Here is a 23,295-nt window from a genome sequence, read left to right as displayed (position 1 = left end):
CAAGAACCATGGAGACTTGGCACCTGGGGACATAGCTTAGTGCACATGGTCAGGGCGCTGGGGTTTCACTGGATGACTAGTGGTCTTTTGCAACCTGAATGATTCTATGGTTTTGCAATTTTATTCTATGATCCATTAGGCACAGTGTGGATGGAAGAAGCCCAAGAAATCCAGAAAACAGCATCCAGGACTGGGGAATGCAGCAGTGTAATGACACTTGTGCTTCCCGGGCCCTACAGCCTCCACCAGCAACATCAGCAGTAGGTCAGAGATTGTCCTTGAATATAAATCTTCTAGAAAACCCCGTGCCCTCCTGACCTGAGTTGCAGTGACCAACTGCAATCACCAATTATCCTGGCTGGTACTTTTGACATCTCAGGAGTATTAAGTTATGCACTTGGGTTCTTGATGGTTGTGACTTCAGTGGGTTCCACTACTCCCACTTGAGTGATTGGAGTGCTTCAGGAAATGAGCTTGCTTTTCACCCGTGTCACCTTTGTCATCTCTTTGGTGGTTCTCATGAGCAAGAGGGATCCCAAATCACAAGGATCCACAACAAGAGAATCAGAGATTTTCACGATGGCTGGCTAATGTGTGAGGAGAAGCACCAAGCAGTGCCAACTTACAGCTCTTTCACCTATGGTAGCTCAGCCTCCTGCAATTTCTTGGCCCCACCCTCTGTCACAAGCAGAGCTTCAGCACAGCCAAGAGTCTGCAGATCTCTCTGAGGGCTACCAGAGGTTTTGCTGTTGCTCAGAATGGCCCCCTGAAAACATACAGCCTGAGTAACCTCACTTATTCTGCAAGAAGATAGCTCTCTCGTGGCCACAAGCCAAATTCCCCTGTACTTGACATCCATGTTATCTTTTATCATGCACTGGTCATCTGCAAAGGCCACACATTGATGACCACGAATCCCAGATAGCTTCCTGAGCCTTGCCACCCACACTTCTCTGACATTCTGACCGACAGTATGGCTTTGGAGCAGGTGATCTATACCCATGAGGTCCTACTGCTCAGAGCTCTACCTAACTATGGCCCTTACCAATGTCCAACTAAGAAGAGTTTTCTTTCCTAAACCCTGAAACAACTCAAGTGAGTTTGTCAGGACAAGAACAGGGACAGTCTCGTGAAAGCACAGTGGTGTTATTGAACAAACATAACTCGGATGTCACTGAGAGACAGCCAAGTAGTGGGAAAGGGTCATACCTGACATCTTCTCCATCTTCAAGCATGGACAGACAGATTGTGCATTTCTCATCAGTGTCTGACTCCTCTCCATCCTCTTGCTCAGCTTTACCCTCCTGTGGTCTTCTCTGCAGCAAGAAGAAAGACATAATTTGGTTATGACTTGATTTTCTAACACTCTGCTAAGGCTGTGTAGTTGCAACAAGGCAAAAAATAAGAGCTTAGGAGAGCCAGACAAAGCAAAATAGTCACTACCTCGTCTGTTCTCCTTGGGGTAAGAATGGCCCAAAGTATCCCTTGATGGGGACTTCTCCTGAAGATTCCAAAAATGTACAGGATCACCTCTGCCAGTAAGGGCAACCACTGTGACCTATTGGCACAGCCATGGAACAGAGCTTGCACTTTCAGTTCCTTTCTCACTTTTTTCTCCAACATATCCATTCCAACTAATAGAATTTTTCTGGATCCACTGGAGATGTGGCCACAGATAAGTGCAACAAAGAGCTGACTCATTTCCAATGTGGACAGTGCAATATAGCTCCTTGTTCCAGCTCAGCTGGAAATGACAAAAATGAAATTTCTACCCAAGTGAGCTATATTATCATTTTATATTTAGTACAGCCAAAAAATTTGGCACGCACATCCTTACAGACAGATCAGCTCCTGCAGAGTTGTCCCTTGCAAAGGGGAGAAAAACGTCCTGCCAGTGCCACCTTCTTGTAGAAAAGGGTGTGTTTGCATGTGTGAAGCCCTCTTGCTGTAGACACTTCCTTTCCCACTGGGTGGGAGAAGGTTGAGAACCTTTTGAAAATTTGACTTGTAATTTCCTAGCCTAGAAGCAAGAATCAGCCAGCTGAGCTACTGCACTGCATCAACCTGGGAATCCCACAGGTTAATAAAGAACCAAAAAGTACCCCTCCCTTTTGGGGTATGTTTTAGCTGGTGGTGTTGGTTTGTCAATGCTGAGGATTGCAACCCACCAAAGTCCTTCCTTCTGAGCACTCCACACACACAGCAGTTGGACAACCAAGAGGGTCTGGTGGTCATTTCAGGGCTCTCACCTTCTTGTATTTGTGGGGGAAGGTGAATCTCTCAATGGTGTTCTGGACAGCCCCCCGGCTCACACTGCCCAGCCTGTCCTCCAGCTGCAGCAGCTCCTGAAGCACAGAAAAACAGATGGCAAAAAAGCATCAGTGGAAGAATACAAAGTTCCACCACCCCACTGCCAAGAAGCAAGGCTCCATCCTGCCCTGTCCTTGGTGGAAATGTCCACTGAACCCAGATCAGTTGTAATTTGATGATAGATCTGAGTTTTGGCTCTTGGGCCATCCATCAAGGGATCAAGGCACAGAGCTGAATGCTGGATATCCAGTAATTAAGAAATCAGGGTGAAGTTCATTTGTCAGTTTGGAAAAATCAATCATCAATCAATCAGTCAATAAAACAAAGAACTGGAGCACTTTGTTGCCAGACTTGGAATCCAGACCCAAGCACGTGGGGTAGACCATCTTTCACCAAATCCACTCAACAGCTTTGTCTTCTTGGTTATTATTAATTGCTGCAGGTTCAGTCCTGTTCTCATCTGTGACTCCCATGCCAGAAGGCAGGGCCTGATGAGTTTATGCCAGTGCTTGCATGGATTCCCAGGGTTTGAAAATGTAATTATTCCTGTCCCCAAGATACATACTTCATAGCTCTCCCGCACAGCCGATGTGTGCCTGCTTGGGTTCAGTCCCTGAAGAGCAAGTAACTGAAGCTGAGGATAAGGGTAATTTCTGATTTCATGAACAACCTGCAAGAAGCAAGGGAGAAAAATAAAGCCACCTGTGCTAGCGCAAAGAAATCCCTCATGCACCCTGATTTAAATTTAGTGCTTAAAAAATTGAAAATGAAAGAGCAGGCCAGCACCTTCCCCAATGGGAATCCTTTAATAAACTAAATTGAACAGAATTATAACAACAACAAAAAGTTAAATAGATGTCCTATAAATGATAACAACCACTAGGCATGTCTTCTGAATTAACTCTTTGCTACAATAATTCCCGCTGCATCTGTAACACTGAAGTTCCAATCTCTCAACATGGATTGGCTTGAAAAGAGATTTAATTTAATTTTTATTTTTTTAAGTTGGTGCAATTTTCTTCATCCAGGCTCCAATACTGAAAGCCTTGTAGTATGTACAGATGTCAGGTTCTGACCATGGCAGGTTGGGAAAGAACATCTGTGAGCTTTATAAGGCTGCTTCAAGGATGAGCAGGGTGGCTCAGCTCCAAATGTAACTCCCTGCTAGGAGAAGGACATGGAAATGACCCTTCACGTCTAATCCCACTTCCACTGGTACAATGAGTCATGAAAAACTCAACATGTGACATCAAGGCTGATGTTGATGGCAAACGTGGTGAAGGTCAGCTTGCATGGGAAGGTGCCACCTACCACCAATCCTTCTGCCTGCAGGGAGCCCTGGGAACCCATGCTTTACTCCAGTATGCCATAATAATATTATTGCCAATAACTGCTAAGTCTCACATCCTGCCAAGGCTTATGCAGATCAGACTGTGAGTGCTCTGCAGGCAACGGACGACTCTTTCCAGAGCAGCTGAGCTTTTCTTTCCTGTCTCTAATCCAGAGTGCAATGATGCAACATTATCCTTTCAGACACTCCCTCCCACGGCCGGAGATAAGTGGGATTCGCAGGAGACAGGTGATAGAAAGATAGCAGCCTTTATTTTGACTGCCTTCTGGCAGACAATGCATAAAACATTTCCCAGCGAAAGTGCTTCACTTACCATCTGTGTTGAGGATGTGCTTCTGGGGAAGTGATGCATCCGAGGTGTAGCTAAGTAATGCTGATAGGGCTGAGGGACTGGGCGGACCTGGAACTGGGCGTGTGTCAGTCCTGCATCGACACTGAGGTCCCTGTGGGTGCAAGGATGAAGATACAGTTCTGACTGTCTACAGAGCCCAACAAAAGGGCTCACATCTCTTCTTCCCCCCTCCCCCCCAGAAATGGAGCAAGGGGTTGATTTTATGCTACTTAGCATTGATGGTAGCTGGGGACAGGAGCTATAGGATGCAGCGTGACAATTTTGGTGGCTTCATCAATCCCCAGGATGAGTAGCTCAACCTGGCCAACCAGGTCCTTTCTGTGTCACTGGAGGATGACACAGGGAGGACCTGCAGATGATTACACTTTGCCCAGAATATTTTGCAGCAATAGAAGAATGGTGGGCACTGTTAGGATATAGCTAATAGGATGGGATAGCTGCATCGTGCATGCTGATGATCTCCCTGAAAGTGTCCCAACACAGGTCATGGTATAGTTTTGTGAGGAACAAGGGAGACTGCTTCAAACTTGGCCTCTGAGTTCCCTAGACCTTTTCTTTCTGGGGAAAAAAAAGAAAAAAAAAGAAAAAAAAGAAAAACTAAAAACCAAAAACCAAAAACCAAAAAGAAAGAAAGAAATTTTAAAAACTTAGGTCTTGGGAAATACCTGGATGATGCATCTCTAGAAAGCAGCATCCCACCACCACTAATGCAATAGGACATCCCTGGAAGTCCCACTCAACCACACACAACATGGATGTGTTTTATCTTTGCGAGTTCAGACACTTGATCCTTCCAGAAATTATTCCAGCTCCATCCTGGGATTTCAAATAACCAAGATCCCTGCAAATACTGCAGCACTGCTCAATGCAGAAAGCAGAGCTGAACCTCAAACTCCATTCCAGCACTGCATGGATGGGATGAGAAGATACTTAACACAGCACCTCCATCTATAATCCAATTAGATGGTCCCTTGTCTCTCCAGTCAAAGAATCTCTCAGCAAACAAGTACTTTGTATGTCATTTACTTTATCATAACTACCAAAGCTGGCACTCTGATAACCACTGTCTTCATATTTGCCAAGGCAAAGCTAATTAGGGCACAAGGGCTTCTCATTTCAGCCCGAACTTCTCCTCACCATGGAGGAGAGTAGCAAGATCCATGGCTTACTAAGATCAGCCCAGTTGTGTCTTGGAGCAGCTGTGAAACTGCTGATGCCCAGCAACAGTTAATGGTCATGAGGGGACAATAAGTGCAGAAATCTGTTAGCCAACACAGACTGTATACCAAATAACAACTTTAGGGTATTGATACTCTGTAATAAGTCACCAAGATGGAGTAAAAAGACTGTTTGTCTTTGCTGGCTATGTGCTGGCAAAACTTAGCAGAGGATAAATCACAGCAGCAGACTGGCAGGAACAAAACTGGGGTGTGAATCCACAAGAATGGGTATTTTCCAGCCATTTTTGGAGATTTATCCCATTACTTAAGACTGTTGGAGATTGGAATGTTCTATTGGAAATGAGGAGACAGTGAGTTCATCCCTGGTGCTGGCATGAGGCATGACCTTGGCTCTCTCCTTTCTGCCTGCCCATATTCCCTGCCTACAGAGTAGATGTGATAACCCACAGGGTGAGATCAGGGACTGAAGGGGTCTCTGAGAGATGGATGGTGTTATTAACTTGCATGAGCAATTTCAATGACAACACTTCTGTTGTGCAGTGGATCTCTAAAACCACATGTAAATGTTCCTACGTGATGCTGTGGGCCAAAGCATAATGCTGGTGTTTGAAAATGAAAAAGCAGAGCACATTTGCTGAAGAAAACCAAAACCAACCATCACCTTCCAGCCTGTGCTACATGTACAGCACCTGGATGCTCTGAAACAAGGTTAAATGCCTGTAGTATACGGGCTGCCAACAACCAAAAAACAAAGGCAACAGGTTGAATGGTCGTCGCTAGATGCGTATCAGAAAACAACTGAAGAAATGAAATGCGGGTTTATTTCTTCTTCTCCAGAAGGTTTTAACCTAGGGTTGGCTGTCTGAGATGACAAATCACCGACAGCTCCAACTTCCATCCCTGTTTCCCGTGGCAGTGCCTACCACCTCCTGCCTCCAAGAAAGAGCCGTCTCTGCTCATGCGGTGGTAACACATTAGATGAAAGTTTTTGTATCTGTCACTGGGCAAAATTGTACATGTGCCCCGAGGGGAAGTGAGTCACCCAAATATATACACACAGTGTACGATTTCTGTCATCCTCACTCCTTAGGTTTATAAAGCTATGGAACAACACAGGAGGGGAGGAGGGAAGAGGAAGGGATGATTAAATGACGGTTTACCAGATCCTCCTAATGATTATAATTAAGCAGTATGCACAGAAAGAGAGGCAGAAAAAAAATGGCTGTACTCAGATGATATGTGAACTGCTTTGCAACCTTATCTGAACAATGTCCCATCGGACAAATTTGTTGCATCGTGTGCCAACAACAGGAACACCTGAGAAGAAAATGACAAAGGGATCTGGCCATGCTTTAGGTCATATATTATTAGCCTGGAAGGGGAAAAATCCCTGTGTTAAAAGAACGTTTGCAGAGCAAAGTGCTCAAATGTTAGAAAATGCCATAATTAAGATTTCCTGTACCATTTTATTTTTATCTTCTTGTGTTTATACATTACGATTGTCTCTAATTACATGTGCACATGCTATTTTCTGCATTCAGTGCAGAGAATGGACTTTGCTCAGCTAACAAGCAGCTATTCAGAAGCATGTTTCTATTTTCCACTTCTTCCAAGTAGGGCCCTGTGTCTTACTGAGCATGCTAATGCTCAGAACTTGCTCTGAAAACAGAGCTATCAATCGTTTCCTAGGCTTTACCAGAGTACCAGACATTAAGATGGGAGAATCATTAGCAGCTATTTATCCATGCACCCCATCCTACGGGGTGGAGAAGCACCATGCTCTCTAATTTCAACCATGAAAAAATTGTGGCTGAATCACAAGACCATATTTTGAGCTCCTGGTGGACAAAAGACTTCATTCAGACAGAGGTGCTGGTCTGTGGGAAGCAGCCCCTGAGTTTTTCTTTCCTGCAGGCTGTGCCTTGCACCAGGAGCTGGTCCTGGGGAAGTTAATGTATAGGTGCGTTACACAACTATGGGTGGAGAGATGTGATGAATGTCAGCATTACCAACCACAGACTGAGCCTTTAGTGTGTCTTCATGGCCCTTCCAGGGATGGCTTTCCCCATCACACACTCTCCACATTGTATTTGTTGAATTGAACCATCAGCTCTCATGGAAGCACTGAGCCACGAAGGCATTAGCTAACCCATCCAGTCCTCTAGGGCTTTCCGAGCACCTCATTCAACATACTGAGGAAATGAGGATGACTTACCAGTCTGTACCTTCGGCCAAGTACCTGGGCTGGGGTGCCAGGGGCTGTGGGGTTTGCAGTTGGTGGCTGAAGTCAAAGCTGGGGTGCAGACGGTGAGGCTGAACGGACATGCGCTCCTGAGCCCGCCTGGGGAGGAGACCAGAAGTGAGTTAGTGATAGTGGGCACTGCTGAGCTAAGGCAACATTGATAAATGGTGGGAAAATCCAAAACTTTGGGCTTGTGAGCATGCACCTGAGAGAGAGGAATCTAGGTAGAAGTCAGGAATGATGGGAAGAGGAGTGCAGGAGCACAGCATTTGTCATCATGGACATGATGCAGACCTTCACTCTTGCCCCTTGCAGCATCCATATGTTTACAGGAGCTGCAACATGAAAGGAAAAAGAGGAAACTAAACCTCTTCCTTAGCCATTCTGTGATAGTGGCACTATTTTCTTTTCCCTGCTGTCAGCTCCATAAACAACAGTTACAAGATAAAACGTCTTCCTGGTCCAAACATTATCCATCATCATAAAGAAGCTGCAGGTTGTCTCATCTCCCTGCACAGTCCATAAAGTCTTGGGGAACCTCATTCATAACAGAATCAGTCAGGAGAAACTGCAGACAGAATTTTCTCCCACCAATATTTCCATGGATGATGGATATGCCAGGCTGGTACCAGCTCCTCCTGCTCTAGCTCTGCTGAGTTTGGAGTGGAAATACATTGAGATCTTTCTAGGGACTTCAGTCTTTTCCCACCTTTGAAGGCACCATCTAGAATCCCATTCGTAGGACCTCACATCCTGTGTCTGAAAGTTTTCTGAGTCCCTCCTGCTATGTTGGATGCTTTCAGAACCAGGCTGCAAGGCTGGGTGAGAGGCTGCTGCCCTCCTTCTGCCTGTATCACACTTCCTTCTCTCTGACAGCCCACTGGCTGAGATAACACTGCCAGTAGGCATCAAAGCAACTTCTACGTGGAGCTGTGCTCTGTGGTTTTATTTGAACTGAGCTTATGACTAAGAGATAAATGCTTGTATCATCAGTGCCTCAGCTTTGCACATATTTGCTACCCAATTATTAACTAATCATTAAATCCACCTAAAATCCAGCTTATGCAAAATAAAAGTAGGGTGAGAAGAATCCACAATTTGCAGATAGAAAAGGAAAGAAAAACCTTCCTGTCTGTAGCATTCTTTCCAAATGAGGCATCATTGCAAAGACTCATCCCCTCATTCTTGGTCTATGGGTACAGTCCATAAATAGCTTCCATATATTTCCAAAAAAAGCACTCCTCTCCTACGTGTTATCTGAGCCTCTCTCTCAAGAAACACTAACAGGATAAGGCCAGGCATCTCTTACCACCTCTCCTGAGCTACAGTAATCCTCCCTGCAGTCATCAGACCAATATGAATCTATGCTGCTTTTCTTGATTGAAAGTGCTCCAAACCAATGTCTTCATTCCCTCCCTGCTTTGCCTCTTTTCACAGAGCCTGGATCCACAGGAGTGAGCTCATCAAGAGAAAACCCAATGGGATGAGTAAATGCCACGTCTCATGTGGTTTTGAAGCAGCAGCTACGAGAAGATGGCTCACTCATGCAGTCTGTTGCTCTCTCTGAGATCCAGGATCACAGCAACATCAAGGTGCCTCCACTGTAACTGATGATGATGTGATGACTGGTCATGTCGCATTGATGACCAGCGTGATTGACTGAGAGATGACACCAGGTGACGTTTGGATATGTTAGGTGAGCACAGCATGGATCCCTGTGGGAGAGGTTCACCCACTGGTGCTACCTGGCATGCAGCTTCCAGGTGGATGTGTTTTGAGAGAACGTAGGTGATCTTATGAAAAGAACCCAGCGTTATTAGGAAGTTCTGCCAGAGCTTTGCTGAAGTGACACTGACAGCTTCCCAGCATCACAGAGAAGTTGTGGATGCCCCATCCCTTGGGTGCTCAAGGCCAGGTTGGATGGAACCCTTGGCAGTTGGTGGTGCCCCTGCCCATGGCAGCAGCTTGCATCCAGATGACTTCTAAGGCCCTTTGCAATGCAAAGCATTCTGTGAACCTATAACTTTATACACTGTAGACCACATTTGGGAAACATAAGACCCCTTACCTGGGATGGGGCATGAGCCGGCGGTGCTGGGCCTCAAGGAGCTGCTGCTGGAGGAGGTATTGCTGGTGTAGCGCCTGAGGTAGGAAGGATGGTCCGGCCACATCTTGGAAGGGCAGGGCTGGCACTGGGGCCAGGGATTGGTGCAGGGGACCGCTATGCTGGTGTGCAGGGGTCATGTGTGGGGTCAGCCCCGGTTGGGGCTGCACCGTGTGAGGCAGGGTGAAGTCGGCGGAGAGCTGAGGCTGGGGACCCAGGTGGAAATGTCGGCAGGAGGTAGCATGGGGATGCTGAGACCTTTGAAATGGAGCACCTGGAAGAGAAGAGCACGGCCGTCACCGGGGCCGGTGAGGTTCAGGGCACCTGGATGCCCATCCAGGGTTGGAATTGGGCACACAGATGTTTGCCTCCTCCGAAAGGCAGAGGGGACAAAGAACAGGTCAGCTAGCGCTGATTACACAGAAAACAAATGTTGATTTTGACTTTTTTCCTCCAAAATTCATCGGAATCAAAACATGGGATTGGGTTCAAAGCTGATTTTGGCTTCAAAGTGAAGTGTGTACTGCTGGAAACTGATTCAGCTTGTTTTGGTTTGTCTGTCTCAAAGAGAAGAGGAACAAAAGTCTCAATGTTTCAGAGAAGGAAAAAAGCAGTGTTGTCTAAAACTTGTTTCTGTTATCAGCTCAGAGAAGTTTCCAAAGATTGCTGACTTTCCATGCAACTCAAGGTAATTCTTTGCCTGTCTAAAAAGGCACAGAAATAATTCTGTTTCCTCCTGACTGCAAGACATGAAAGGGACGTGCCATCATCGTGCTTCTTTGCTGAGGCCCTTTCCAGCTGATGGAGAGTGGCAGTAGAAAGCACAACATAAGCTGCTGTGAGATCAGCCATGATACTGGTGGGGATGAAGGGGAAATGAGATGTGAAAGACATCCACACTGGAGGCTTTTTGCAAACATGTGGCTCTGGCTTTCACCTCCCAAAAGATCTTTGCTTGGATGAGCCTATGGCCCAAACCAGCACGTTCATTCCTACATTCCCAGAGCACTGCCAGGCATTGTGGCAAAAATTTGGCTCTTAAACTAAGGAGAGAAGCAGTGCAGCACTGGAGAATGGGACTTGAGAGAGCCTGTCCTTGATAGATGCCTCCTTGCTGAGGAGCAGCCCCAGGACAGGACACCTGCCTTTTTATACATTTATTTGGACCTCATCTTCCTAAAAACCACATAATTGTTGCAATCTTTGGAAATGGCTGAAAATTTCAAGGAATAACAGCACCGTCAGGCACTGACTGCCATCCCTGACATGCACATGGTGCCTTCCCAGCTTTTTCTGCTTCCATCTCCCTTCCATCCAACACAGGATCTCAGAGAGCCCCCAGGTACTTTCTATTCACATCCTTATGGGAGCAGAAGGTGCACAAAGAGAGTCAGATGCCAGTAAAAGGAAACAATGAGAGGATCTAGCAGAAAGAAATGTTTTGAAAAACAATGCATAAGTAATCGTACACAACATCTCTCAAATACAAACTAATCCTTCACAGTGCCCCTCTGAGAGAGGCAACAGGTAGCAAATGTGTCTGTCACCAGCAGCAGAGCTTCTTAAATTGATAATATCTCATGTTGCCAGATAACTGCATTATTCAACTATCTCATTAATTAAAAGTGCAGGAGGTGCAATCACACCCTGTATTCCTCAGGGACAGAGCTACAAAAAAAAGCTCATGAGATGCCTGGTTGCCCCCAGCACAGCAGGTTTTATTTGCTGCCCTAGGGCAGGATCCAGTTCCCAGGTAAAGGATGAATACTGACATTTGGGCCTGCACTTTGTTGGCATATTGCTCAAGCTGAGCAACCAAGGAGAGGTGGCTTCCGTGTTTGTTAACAGAGCAGCACATGCTGAATGGCTCAACATCTAATGGCTGTGGGTCCTCCCAATGGAAAATAGCTACAGCAAGTTGTGGGTGATCAGTTTAACACCATTAAGTCTTCTCAGGGCCCGAAAGAAAGGTGCAAGAGCAGGTTAAAGAGTGAATCCCACTGCTCACCCAAAAAGGACAGGCTGTGTCTTGTCGTACGGTGTCAGGCAAAACTGGCTTAAGACAACACAAGGCAATGGAGCTGAGTGACATTTCCCCCAATTTACTTAGCCAAATTCTGCAGCACATAAAAGACAAACAAACTAGACTCTCATCCTCTGCATTTCTCTCTTCTCTTGATGCTTGGTGGCAGCTTACCAAGGATTTTTGACTTTTTTGGTATATTCTGGGAGACCTCAATCTGCTTTACCAAAACATCTGTAGACTCTTTAATGCTGGAGCCATCATGACCCAGAGGACATAGGGTAGGCAGATCATGCTGTCAGAGCTTTGACCTGACCTTTTTTCTACCACGACAGGACAGCTCTATCAAAGGACTTCCCTGGACCCTGTGGTCCAGAAAGCTCAAACCTTGCTTCTGGTATTTGTGTAGGAAGGATTGCATGGCCCATGTATAGCCAATATAACATAAAGTAAAAGTCTAACCGTGTTTTTTGGGGGAATTGTTTTTTTTGGGGGGAGGGGGAACTATGATATGGACAGTTAAGCACTTGTTTCAGGCACCAGTCCATACACTTAACTATTTTTTAGTATTTTATCCGCTGGTTCAATGATGTATTTAACTTCATAGAGAAAACACTATGAAGATTTGACTCAGACCACAGGATTAAATAACTCCCACCAATTTACATAATCCACTATCTTGTGTTGTAGCTGCTCATTTTCTAAAGCTAATCCAACTGCTGATGAGGATTTTGATAGCAAAGCTACCAAACAGAGAATATTTCAGCAAATCTGTGCTTATTAGCTGTCATCTAATCATACAGCTGGCATAACCGAGGCAGCTTGCACAACAGAGTCAATCCTTGCCAAACATAGAACTGATGGACCCCAGAAAGATTTGGCAGACAAATTAGCCATGAAAAACAGAATATTTCATACCTGTACTGTTTATTATCAAGTTTACTCTGTTCTGCTCATATCTAGCTGCAAAACGTCTTGTTGGAGAGTTCTTTCTACACGTTGAACTTCTATGGTTTAATGTGTACTATTGGTGATAGGTGGATGGTTGGACTGGATGATCTTGAAGGTCTTTTCCAACCATGGTGATTCTGTGATCCTGTGATTCTGTGATTCTGTGCACAAGGGCAATGCAGTGTCATCCTTCTGACACTGGAGCACTATTCCAGATAACAAATATTCTGTGACTCTTCATGATTACTCCCCAATCATATTTTCATCCCAATTTAAAATTATTGTCTATAAAATGCTTCAAGAAAATATGGTTTTGAATTTAATATTTTTTTATCCCGTCTGGACATAATGTCTGTGACAACAGAGGCCAATCAATGATTCAAAGTCAGTCCAGATACCTCACTCCATGTTTTGTTTCTACTCTGCCGTGGTGTTTACCACTAAGCACTTCAGCTGCCAAGCCAGCCTCCCTCATGTCTTCTCCATAAAACAGGGACTCCTCTGCAGGAGGACAACGTTGTTCTTCAAAGCAGAGACCATTTCCTCAACACAATGGACTCCAGAGTTTTGGTCCTCACCCTACATCAGGATTATCCCTCTCCATCTGTATGCTCTGTATGCTCTGACCTTGTAGGAAGAGGAGCTGCCTAGCTCTGGGATTGCTTTTGATGACCGATCCTCAAGTATGGTTCATCATCATATGAATCATATAGAATTGCAGAATCATAGAATGGCTAGGGTTCAAAGGGACCTTCAAGATCCTTTAGTTCCAACCTCTCAGGCTCTGGGCAGTGTTGCATCACAGAATCTTTTTTTTTTTAAAAAAAGTGTCAGAAAAGCACTTGTTTTCTTTTCCTCTTCTATCAGTTCCTCACTCACCTCTGTTGACCGTGCACATCATTTAACAGCTATTTGGGAACTGCTCAAAATCACAGAATCACAGAATCACCCGGGTTGGATCATGTAGTTCCAACCCCCCTGCCCAGCAGGGCCACCAAACATCCACATTCAGATCAGGTTGCCCAGGACCCCGTCCAACCTGGCCTTGAACACGTCCAAGGACGGGGCATCCACAACCTCCCTGGGCAGCCCGTTCCAGGGCCTAACCACTCTCCTTGTGAAGAACTTCCCCCTAACATCCAACCTAAATCTTCCCTCCTTCAACTTGGATCCATTTCCCCTAGTCCTGCTGTTGTCAGCCCTTCTGAAGAGTTTACTCCCCTCCTGGCTGTAGGTTCCCTTCAGGTATTGATAGGCTGCCATGAGGTCACCCCGCAGCCTTCTCTTCTCCAGGCTGAACAAGCCCAACTCCCTCAGCCTGTCCTCATAGGGGAGGTGCTCCAGCCCCCTGATCATCTTAGTCGCCCTCCTCTGGATCCTTTCCAAAATCTCTATATCTTTCAGTGAGGATGGTGTTACAGACTACAGTCTCAAGTTTAGGAGTGATAAATCTGTTTTTGGAAGTTCATCATCTCCTCACAGCTTCTTTCATTTTTCCAAGTCTATTTATTTTTTTTTCCTCAGTTTTACAGTTACATTTATTGTTTCTATAAACTATTTGAAGCTGCCTGGGCCTTTTTTCGTTGAAGGATATGCTCTGAATTATTTAGGATTCCTGGGTGAACCATTGCAAATGAGGCAGGCACATATGTATTGTTACAGGTTGGTAGGTGACACTGAATCTCAGAAATGCACTGGTCTGCTACTGGCTACTACTGTCACCGGGGATCCGTCTTTGGCATCAGGCAGGATTTGACTGTGCATAAACACACGTGGATTTACTCAGTATTTCATCCTGAAGGATGCTGGGACGAGTGTGCTCATTAAACACTGATCCATCCTGGAGATGTGAAAGGTGGAGCAGGGGGTACCACAGGCTTTCTAAAATCAAAACCCCAGCAAGAACAATCTCCTCTCCCTCTCCTCATGGCAGGAACACTTTTGGAGCAGTCGGGCAGCTCCCTGGAGAGGCAGGATCAGGCCTACAGCTCACTGGAGATGGGCATCTCGAGCAGACAGATGCAGCCCAGGGACCGCAGCCACGTTTGTAAGGAAAACAAAATCTGTCCGATGCTGTTAAGCTGCCTGTGATGCTTGTGAATTTTTCCCCCTGGGTAAAGCAACCTGGCCCTGCTTGCTGAGGCATTAGCAGCCGGTGTGTGAGTGTGTATGGGGCCAGGGATGCTGGGGCTATTTATACATCCCCATCCCAGTGTGGTGCAGAGGAGGATGGCAGCTCCTGGCTTCACTCACTGACAAATAGAAGCTCTGCCCTTTGCAATCTGCTGAGCCGGGGGCTGGAGACACACTGTCTTAGCCATTTGGGGCTGATTACAGCCCTTCTCCTGCCCTGGGAAGGCAGATAAAGCCCCCAGACCAAACCAGGCTTAGAATAGCATCACCGCACACCAGGCGTCTGCACTTTGTTTCTCTAGATGTGCCCACGGGTCTGCATTCAAGTCCCCCACACTGAAAGCAACTCAATTGCACATTAGCATCAGTCCCCATGCTTGAAATACAGAAATACAGATAACACAGCCAGGAAATCATGGGAGCAGCTCTGGGTTCACGTAGCCATGGGGGCTCACATCAAATTTACAGACAAGCCACAGATTGCCTAGTGCTGTGAGTTCACGCCATCCATCATATGTTAGCCCCATGCAATTTTTTGTTTTGTTTTGTTTCGTTTGGCTTATTGAAATGGCTGAATTGACAATGCATCTGAAATAATATAATATAATAAAAAAATTAATCTCCAGACCAATCCCACAGAGCATTCTGCTGCATGAAAATGGAGTGGGCTTGCACAGATGGAGATATCATGTCACCTCCCTGCTGTTGTAGGACAACAAACCACACGGAGAGGAGATCAGGAGATCAGACAGAGGAGGAAGAGGATGAAAGAACCGGAGAAGGATTTATCAGATTGGAAGGAATCTGTCCCAATTTAAGCACCTTTGCCAACAGCTTTGTCATTTCGTTTAGCAAATGGGAAAATCTGTGCCAAAAATAATAGGCAGCCAGCTCCAACCCAGCCTGGGGTGCAGGCAGCCAACCCACGCGTCTAGTGCTGTGCAGAGAGCTGCAAACCTCAGCACCAGCCCTGGTGAACGTTAGGGATAGATAAGGAGAGTCTTGGTCTTCCTAATGGGCTTAACCAGGGATTGAGTCAGGATTCAGCCACTGCTGTGGGCAAAGGGATGGTCCATGTGGCTGGGGGAGCGTGGCTGGACTCTGTGTGGGAACACCAGGATTTGGGGATTCCTGTGTAGTTGTCCTCTCCCTCGTGGTCTTGCATGTTTGCTGGAAACAGGCTGCAATGGATGCAAATCATCATAAAGAATCATATCTAGATCATATGATTCTATGATTCTATGAAAAGGAAAAAGGCTGAGAGGGGTTGCTCCTCATTGCCATGTTAATGGGTTGATGACAACTGCCGTACAACAACCCTTATTGAATCCCACCTCTCTGGACCAATGTGCTAGCATAGCAAAGCACAGCTCTTGTCATGAGCAGAGACTCATGTATGAACCCACAGCTCCCACCACTGCTCTCCTGAGCTTACAAGATGCCCTGTGCCCTATGGACTGCTTCCTGCCTTACACACACTGCCCACAGACCTGGGGTATCCCAAAAAGGCTCCTTCCATACACCAGGCTCAGCATTCAGAAAACTGCTGACAACCAGCATTTCTCAGCACGAGGATGAAAAGAAGCCCTGAAATGATGCTGAGCAGTGGGACACGGTGAAATGGGTGATGAGATGTAGCCTGGGTCCTTCACAGGATACACCTTCCATGATTTTCTTTCCTGCAGTCCTTTTCCACAGTCTTCAGAGAGGGGAAAGGGTGAAGATGCTGTTTCACGGGAATGTGTTGAATTCAGCAGTGTTTTCAGAGGAGAAAGGAAAAACACTTTGGCAGTGTTGCTACACTTTAAGTCATCTTTTTGCTTTTGTACTTCGCACTAGGTTTTAATTATAGCTTTATTCTAATGCATGGCATTCGAGAGTGTATGTATGCTCTGCAGATCATCACACCCAAAAAAAAAAAAGTCAAAATGTGCTGGAAGAGATTTATTTTTTTTTCCTAAGATCCTGATTTCACTCCATCACTGCATTTGGGTGCAGTGAAAGAAGAGGAGAAGGTGAGTTAAGGGTAGGGGGCTGCAACATCTCCTCTTTATTTTATGTGCCCTAGAGGGGAAAGGTAAGCAGAGTTTTTGCTGGTTTATCAGTGGGTACTGATTTTCTCTTCTGTAGGGTTAGACTATTAGTCCCATTCACCAAAAAGGTTGGAATATGATTTGGAAGGCCTCTGATCAATCAAAGCAAGAAACCTGGGCTTCCAGTGTTTTTTTTGCTTTTAAAGTGGCCAACACTGCCATGTGGAAACGCTCAGCACTTGGTTTAAAGGATGCTTTGCTGCCCACAGCAAGCTGACAGGATGTGCCCCTTCCAGCATCCCTGCAATCCCTGCAATCCAAAAACAGGCAAAAAGCCAGAATCACAAAAACAAACAAACACACAAAAAAAACCCCACCAACCATACAATGCAAGGATCCAGAGAGACACAGAGTGTTGGGCTGCATCACTCACAGATCCTATTAATTCTGCAGCAGTCTGAACCAAACCTTCCACCTAAACACTGCCCTAACCTGGTGGGTTTGAAAGCAAAATTCAACTTCCACCTTCCTCTGGAGATGGTGTTAATGGGGAGAACCAATGCTCTGAGCTGTTGGACTTCATTTAGCTCCACAGCCAGCAGCAGTGATGTGGGTTAACATTTCACTATCTCTGGAACCCAAGCATCAGGATGGATGGGAACATTTTCTTATCCAGACTATTTTCCTTTGATGACTTCTCCAGCAAATCAGCCCCAAAAACCAGAACGCATTGACAGATCCCATGAGCTCATCTTCTGGTCCTACAGCATCCCATCCCCCATTTACCAAGGGTCTTTGCAAGTCAGAGCATCACCATGTGTTGGTTGGAGGGATCATGTCCAGACTAGTTTGCATTAGTCAGAGATGCTCCAGAGCTGTGGTCCCATCCTGATGAGGACAAGAGATGCTCAGCTGATCTGAACTCAAGGCTGGGGAAACCTGAGATCCTGCCCTCCCTTGTGCTGGCAATTCCCCTTTTTGCACGCCGTGCTTAAGAAGTCTCCAGCTAAAATCAGAGGTCCTGGCAGCCTGCTGCCTATTAAACTTAACATCCTGAACTTCAGAGGTATGTGTCGCTCCAGGAAATGGAACTGTGTTTAAAGAATAAGTAAAACATCAGTATCTCAAGGCAGAAATAACTCTTGCTTTACATTTCTGCGTGCAGTCCTGGCATGAATTAGTGCTGCTGAGCCCTGCTGTAAAAAGACAGAACAGAAAACTCTACTCAGAGAGCAAGAAATACCTGTTTTATGAGGGTAGATGTAGAGTTATCCATCCAGGAAAATGCACGCTGTGAGCAACTAGCCCCTTCTGTTGGTGCCAGAGGTGGGCAGAGGGGTACCAAGAGGAGAGGACTGATGACAAGGGACAATGTTGGAGGCATTCAAGTGGCCAAGTGGTTGCAAACAGCCTCATTTCTCCCTGGGGCTGGCTTCTAATACAGCCCAAGAACATCCACAGCCCCCTTTGGGTTAAGACTCAGTCAGTGCTTCTGTCATCAGCCTCTCTTTCATGGGGCTCATAACTCTCCACACAAATGCTGTCAGGAGGCCAAAACTTGGCACAAAAGCAGATGGCCCAGATGCAGTTTTATTTGGTAATAAATAGCTTAAATCTCATAAGTCTTCCCACCCTCCCTTCTCCCCCCCTTCCCCCCTCCATCCCAGCTTACAGATGAAAAATCAGAAAAGAAAAAATATTTAGGGATTCTTCTTTTTTTCCTGTCTTCAGGTAATTTTGGGAAAGCAGCTTATGCTGAAGAAGGGCAGGTTGGTTTTGTTTCAGACACACACAACCTGCAGTGCCACTTCTCATAGCTCTCTCCTTTTTAATACCCAGTCTGTAACAGAATCAATGTCCTTTGCACGGCACAGTGCTGTTCACACAGCTGAGATTTCCAGGGGTGGTTACAGCAAAGGATGTTTCGATCTCTGGCACATCAAGCTTGATGCTCAGGAAGAGCCAAAACATGAAACTCCCCAGGCTCTTTCAATCAATGTTGGTAACGTTTTGAGGATGGAGTTCTGTTTTAATTGCGTCCCTGTGACATCTCACTTTTCCTGTTACTGAAGTCGAGCACGTTCTCATCAACCCTGGCTGGGGTTTCCATCACACATCTGCTGCATTCTCTACCAGGGCCAGCTACTTTCTGGTGGCCATAAAGCCAAAGAAATGCTCCAAGCCCTCAACCTGAGGGTCTGAGCAGGCTTTAGACATCTGCCTCAGCTGGATTTTGCACTTAGGTCAGCTTGAGATGTCAGAGGGCCCTGAGTGGGATGCTATTATCTGAAAACTTCTTTCTCTGTAGGGCTGTTTTTGTTTGTTTGTTTGTTTGTTGTTTGTTTGTTTGTTTGTTGTTTGTTGTTTTTTTTTTTTTTCTGGATGCCTGGGAAAGCCGTGCTGCTGTGGGGAATGGGTGCTGGATCAGGTTGCTGCAGCATAGCCCCAGGAAGGCTGTGCAGATGTTGAACTAGGAATGCTGATTCTGCAGGTGCTGACTTCTCCCTGGGATAAGGATCTGGCCCCTTGGAACCATATTTATATTTAATAGAAAGAAGGACTGAAGGTAACCTCAGATCTGGACTTTTGACCCAACACTGTGCCTGGAGGCTTCCCATGCTGTGACCACTCCACATCCCAACAGACCTGGTGCAAGAGAGGGACCAGAATTTTTCTAGTTGAAAGCAAGGTGGCTTTTGAGGTGGCTCATCCTCATCCCTGAATGTCTCACTGCCTCTATACAGTCTCCAGAGGGACAGGAACATCTTGGAGGTGCTTACAGCTGTAACACTGTCTTCCCACCTCTTGTTCATAAAGAATGCAAGAAAGAGCCAAGCATGAGCCAAGATTGGGAAAACAGCTTTGTCTTGACCTCAGGAGGTCAGAGAGAGCTAAAATGGGCACTTTGGGGTAGGATGCTGCTTCCAGAATCCCTGCCTGCACCATTCTTGATGGCATGCAGCAGGATCCTTGCAAGACGGAGCATGCTGGGGGACCAAGGAGAGAAAAGGAGCTCCCCAAAAGGCAACAAGCAAAATTCAGTGTCTTCACATCCCCTAAACGGCTGGGTTTCCAAGGCCATGGCAGGTAGTTCAGCTCCCTGTGCCACTTTATTTTACAGAACTGCCTCCTCCTATTGCACGGCACAGGAGCACACTGCCTGCCTGGCTCACCAACTGACCTCTCATTATGATTTTTACCATTCCTGACAACGGTTTTGCTAAGCTTGCTCAGACAGAAACATTCTTCCTCTGTCACGTGGATGTTGTTTTGTTACATCCACCTCAGAAACCTATGTGCTGCCATTCAGAGCAACAGCAAGCACAGCAGGGATGGGGGTGCGCAGCTCACTCCCTTGGAGAAGCCTGTTAGCAGCACCAGGTAGCCACTGTTATCTTGTTTTCCAAAGCTTTTGAGAAACAAAGAAGGAATTGAGAGTGGATTCAGCTCCTGGGGCCACAGGTGCTGCTCTTACAGCAGCAAAGAAATAAAAGGCAGAGCTGTTTGGTCTCATTGCATTTGAGCAGCTTGCTCAGGTTATAGACCCATAAATTGTGGTTTACAGGGAGGGTTAAGTGTCCCATAAATACTGATAGAGGCTATGAGTGGAGTGGGTGAACTGTCAGCAGGGAGGAAGGAAGGATGCTGCAGTGGCAGAATATTCCCTGGGCTTTCTGCACCACTGCTGTGCTCCTGCCAGCAGGAAGGAAAATTTTTAACCTAATCCAGAGCATCCACTCACATATTTTTGGGGCCAGTCACTACCCATCACATATGAGGTGCTAATTTTTCACACTCATTATTATTTTTTTCATGTTTGCAATGTATCATACAGACTTCTCATGGTTTTAATTGGCGTGAGGCTCAGCACCTCTTCACAATCCTGGTGTTGGACCTATAAAGATGTAAAAGGTCCCATTGTTGGACACTAGGAACTAGACTGGGAAAGAATTGCTGAGCCCAATTAGAACAGCCATCCATGCCAGCACAAGAACCATGGGACTTGTGAGGTTGATTTGCACCATGCTGTTGGAGAAGGCTGGTGGCCCTGGTGAGACACCTGAAGCTCTGATGAACTCTTTCCACAAGATTCTAAGCCCTTATTTAACTGATGCTTCAACTCTGCTTTTCCCAGCTGAGAATCAACACGGTTCCTGCTCTGCCAACATTTAGACAAGACGAAGCCTTTCAAGAGAGAGAGCAAATTTTCAAACCAGCACTGGATCTGCTGCTGTACATGGTGGATATCTCAAAATGGCCATGCAAATCCAACCATACAGCAGATCCCAACAGGATTGACTGCTCCCACCTCATTGCAGATCTAGACAAGCAGTTAATACTTAATTGGACTGGCTCAATCTCTCCTCCACCCCCAGAAATTCATCCTTGATAATGGCAGTCCATCCATCAGCTGGCAGATGGACAACACTCTGCTTTACAGCTGCTGATTAAACTGGGACGACGATGCTCGGCAAAATACCAAATTACTCCTAGCCACAAGATCTAGAGCTCCCCTTTGGCTTCAAAATTTTAGAACCTCTCAGATTCGTTGTCACAGACTTCACCCTCAAATTTGCTATTTCTGAAGCTGTATCTTGGACAAAAGGGGTTTGTGCCATTTTTAAACTCCACAAGTTTGAGCACACAACATGAGGAGGTCAGAGCATTTACAACTCTTGGCCTTTCAGAGAGGATGGACTAATCCATGGCAGAGTCTTGCAGCGCAGCACACCACCTCCTGCTTGATATCACCATGACCTTTCAGCTTCTGTGGCCATTTGAAATTTGGCTTTGTCTCCTTTGCAGGGCCCTCCAGAAGATTTTTCATGCCATGGTAAATCATGGCACAGCCACCACAGTACTTTCCCAGGGTGGTGAGAACCAAACTGATTGATAGTCCCTGTTTTATGGAGAAGACAAGAGGGAGGCTGGCTTGGCAGCTGAAGTGCTTAGTGGTAAACACCACAAAAAATTGCTTGTACAACCACAGATCCCTCCCATGCAGATCCTTTCCTCACTGCCTATTAGAGATTCACTGGGGACCAAACCCACTTTATCCCTTTGATCAAGGTCTCCCACATCACCCATGCTTGCTTTATGAGTATCCCAACCAGACCGATGTGTTACCGTGCCTTCCAAAGAAGAACAGCAGGGCTGATTTCCCATTAGTAGCAGCTCAACTTCATCAGAGCACCTTCTACAGTGTCAACCCTGGATGTTCAAGAAGCATGTAGAAAGTTTTAGCTCCCTTTAACTGGCACTGTGCCTGCCCAGAGCTTCCTCCTGGCTCCAGAGTGACATCTTCATCTGCTCCAGACCAAGAAAAGACTCTACTTTTCCTGCCAATCAGCTGGGATGCTGAACACATTCTCCAGCTGTGTTTTCTCATGCAGCAGCCCAGTCTTGGGAGCTCCTTTTGCTCAACATTCTTGCTGCCAAAAGCATCTTAAATCCGTGCAAGCGCCCAACATCAGCCTGTACTTTCCAAGGGAACACAGACAGCAACAGAGCACCAGGGATGGTGGAAGATCATGTTCATACAGTGCACTCAGCTGGATTTTAGCAGATGACTGTCCCCAGGGCCAGGTGGGGATCACAGGAGCACAGTTGCTGCAGATAACACATCTCTGAGTCAGGCAAGGAGGCACCCAATGGAACAATAGGTGCACTGGGCAGGGATTTGAGGGCACAGAGCTGTGCATCTTTGAGAAAAAAAGGAGAACAGGGGGGTGAAGGTGACAGCTATGGGACTGAGGCATCACAAAGTGTCCCACCAGTTCAGCAAAATCAGACTGTGCCATTCTCCTTCCCACAGCATACAGAAGCCTATCAAGAGTGTGTAGTTTTGAAGTGGCAAAGATGGACCTTTCTAGTCCCACCTGTGACCTCTGAGCCCCGAATATCTTTACCAATTGCTAAATTTAATATATTTTGCTGCCTTCTCAGGGCAAAGGCTTTGCCTTGCTGGGCCAGTTTTGTTTCCATTACAGCTTGCTGGCGTTCAGACAAACTTCAAATTAAATATCAGTCACACATTAAGGTCAGGCAGCTTGGTTCCATTAACAAGTGGTGAGATTCAGCCTCTGTGTAATGAATGCTGCCCGTGCCTCTTAATGACACCAGCCCACGGACTGGGCAGCACCAGCAAGCAGCGATTGGCACCCTGCTGACACCAGGACCACACCATTGATTTTAAAAGTCCATTCATCTTCTACAAATTGAGATTTCGGTTTTCCTGACCTGTGACAAATCAGCATGAGCCTCAACTGTAAGAAAGAGCCAAGAAAGAAGAAGTAAAGGAAAATACACACACACGCACACACACAGAAAAAAAAAGAAAAAGAAAAAGCAAGAAACAGTTTTCAGCAAGGTTGTTCTGTCACAATCTTTGTCATTCGTTTTGTGAGCAAAGATCAAGGTTTTCCAGCCCGCTTTTATATTCCTGCTTGCCACAAAGAGGGCACAGGTGATTTGAGGATGATTCAAGATCCCCCCTGTTGCTAGACTCATGCATTTTGGGACTGGAATACTTCACCCCAGTCAGCCCCATTGAGTGCTATTCTCCATCTGGCTTTCACAGCCCAATGGCCATCGACACCAGGACCCCATTGTGCT

The 23,295-nt window shown here is 46.2% G+C and overlaps 1 protein-coding gene across 1 annotated transcript in view; it reads right to left on the bottom strand.

Annotated features, from left to right (window-relative positions):
- ARK2C (arkadia (RNF111) C-terminal like ring finger ubiquitin ligase 2C) overlaps positions 1 to 23,295 on the bottom strand; it is a 43,048-nt gene that overhangs the window by 3,368 nt on the left and 16,385 nt on the right. Inside the window, exons 2-7 of the mRNA XM_052670304.1 lie at positions 9,505 to 9,814; positions 7,410 to 7,535; positions 3,975 to 4,104; positions 2,876 to 2,980; positions 2,250 to 2,345; positions 1,210 to 1,316 (exon numbers count right to left, since the gene is read on the bottom strand). Coding sequence (XP_052526264.1) covers positions 1,210 to 1,316; positions 2,250 to 2,345; positions 2,876 to 2,980; positions 3,975 to 4,104; positions 7,410 to 7,535; positions 9,505 to 9,814 — 874 coding nt within the window. The remainder of the gene's footprint in view (positions 1 to 1,209; positions 1,317 to 2,249; positions 2,346 to 2,875; positions 2,981 to 3,974; positions 4,105 to 7,409; positions 7,536 to 9,504; positions 9,815 to 23,295) is intronic.

Source organism: Tympanuchus pallidicinctus, unplaced genomic scaffold (genome assembly GCF_026119805.1).
Source record: "Tympanuchus pallidicinctus isolate F22 unplaced genomic scaffold, pur_lepc_1.0 scaffold9, whole genome shotgun sequence".
In the NCBI taxonomy this organism is placed as follows: domain Eukaryota; kingdom Metazoa; phylum Chordata; class Aves; order Galliformes; family Phasianidae; genus Tympanuchus; species Tympanuchus pallidicinctus.
Note: the sequence above shows the minus strand (reverse complement) of the source record. Positions and strands in the feature narration are given on the sequence as shown.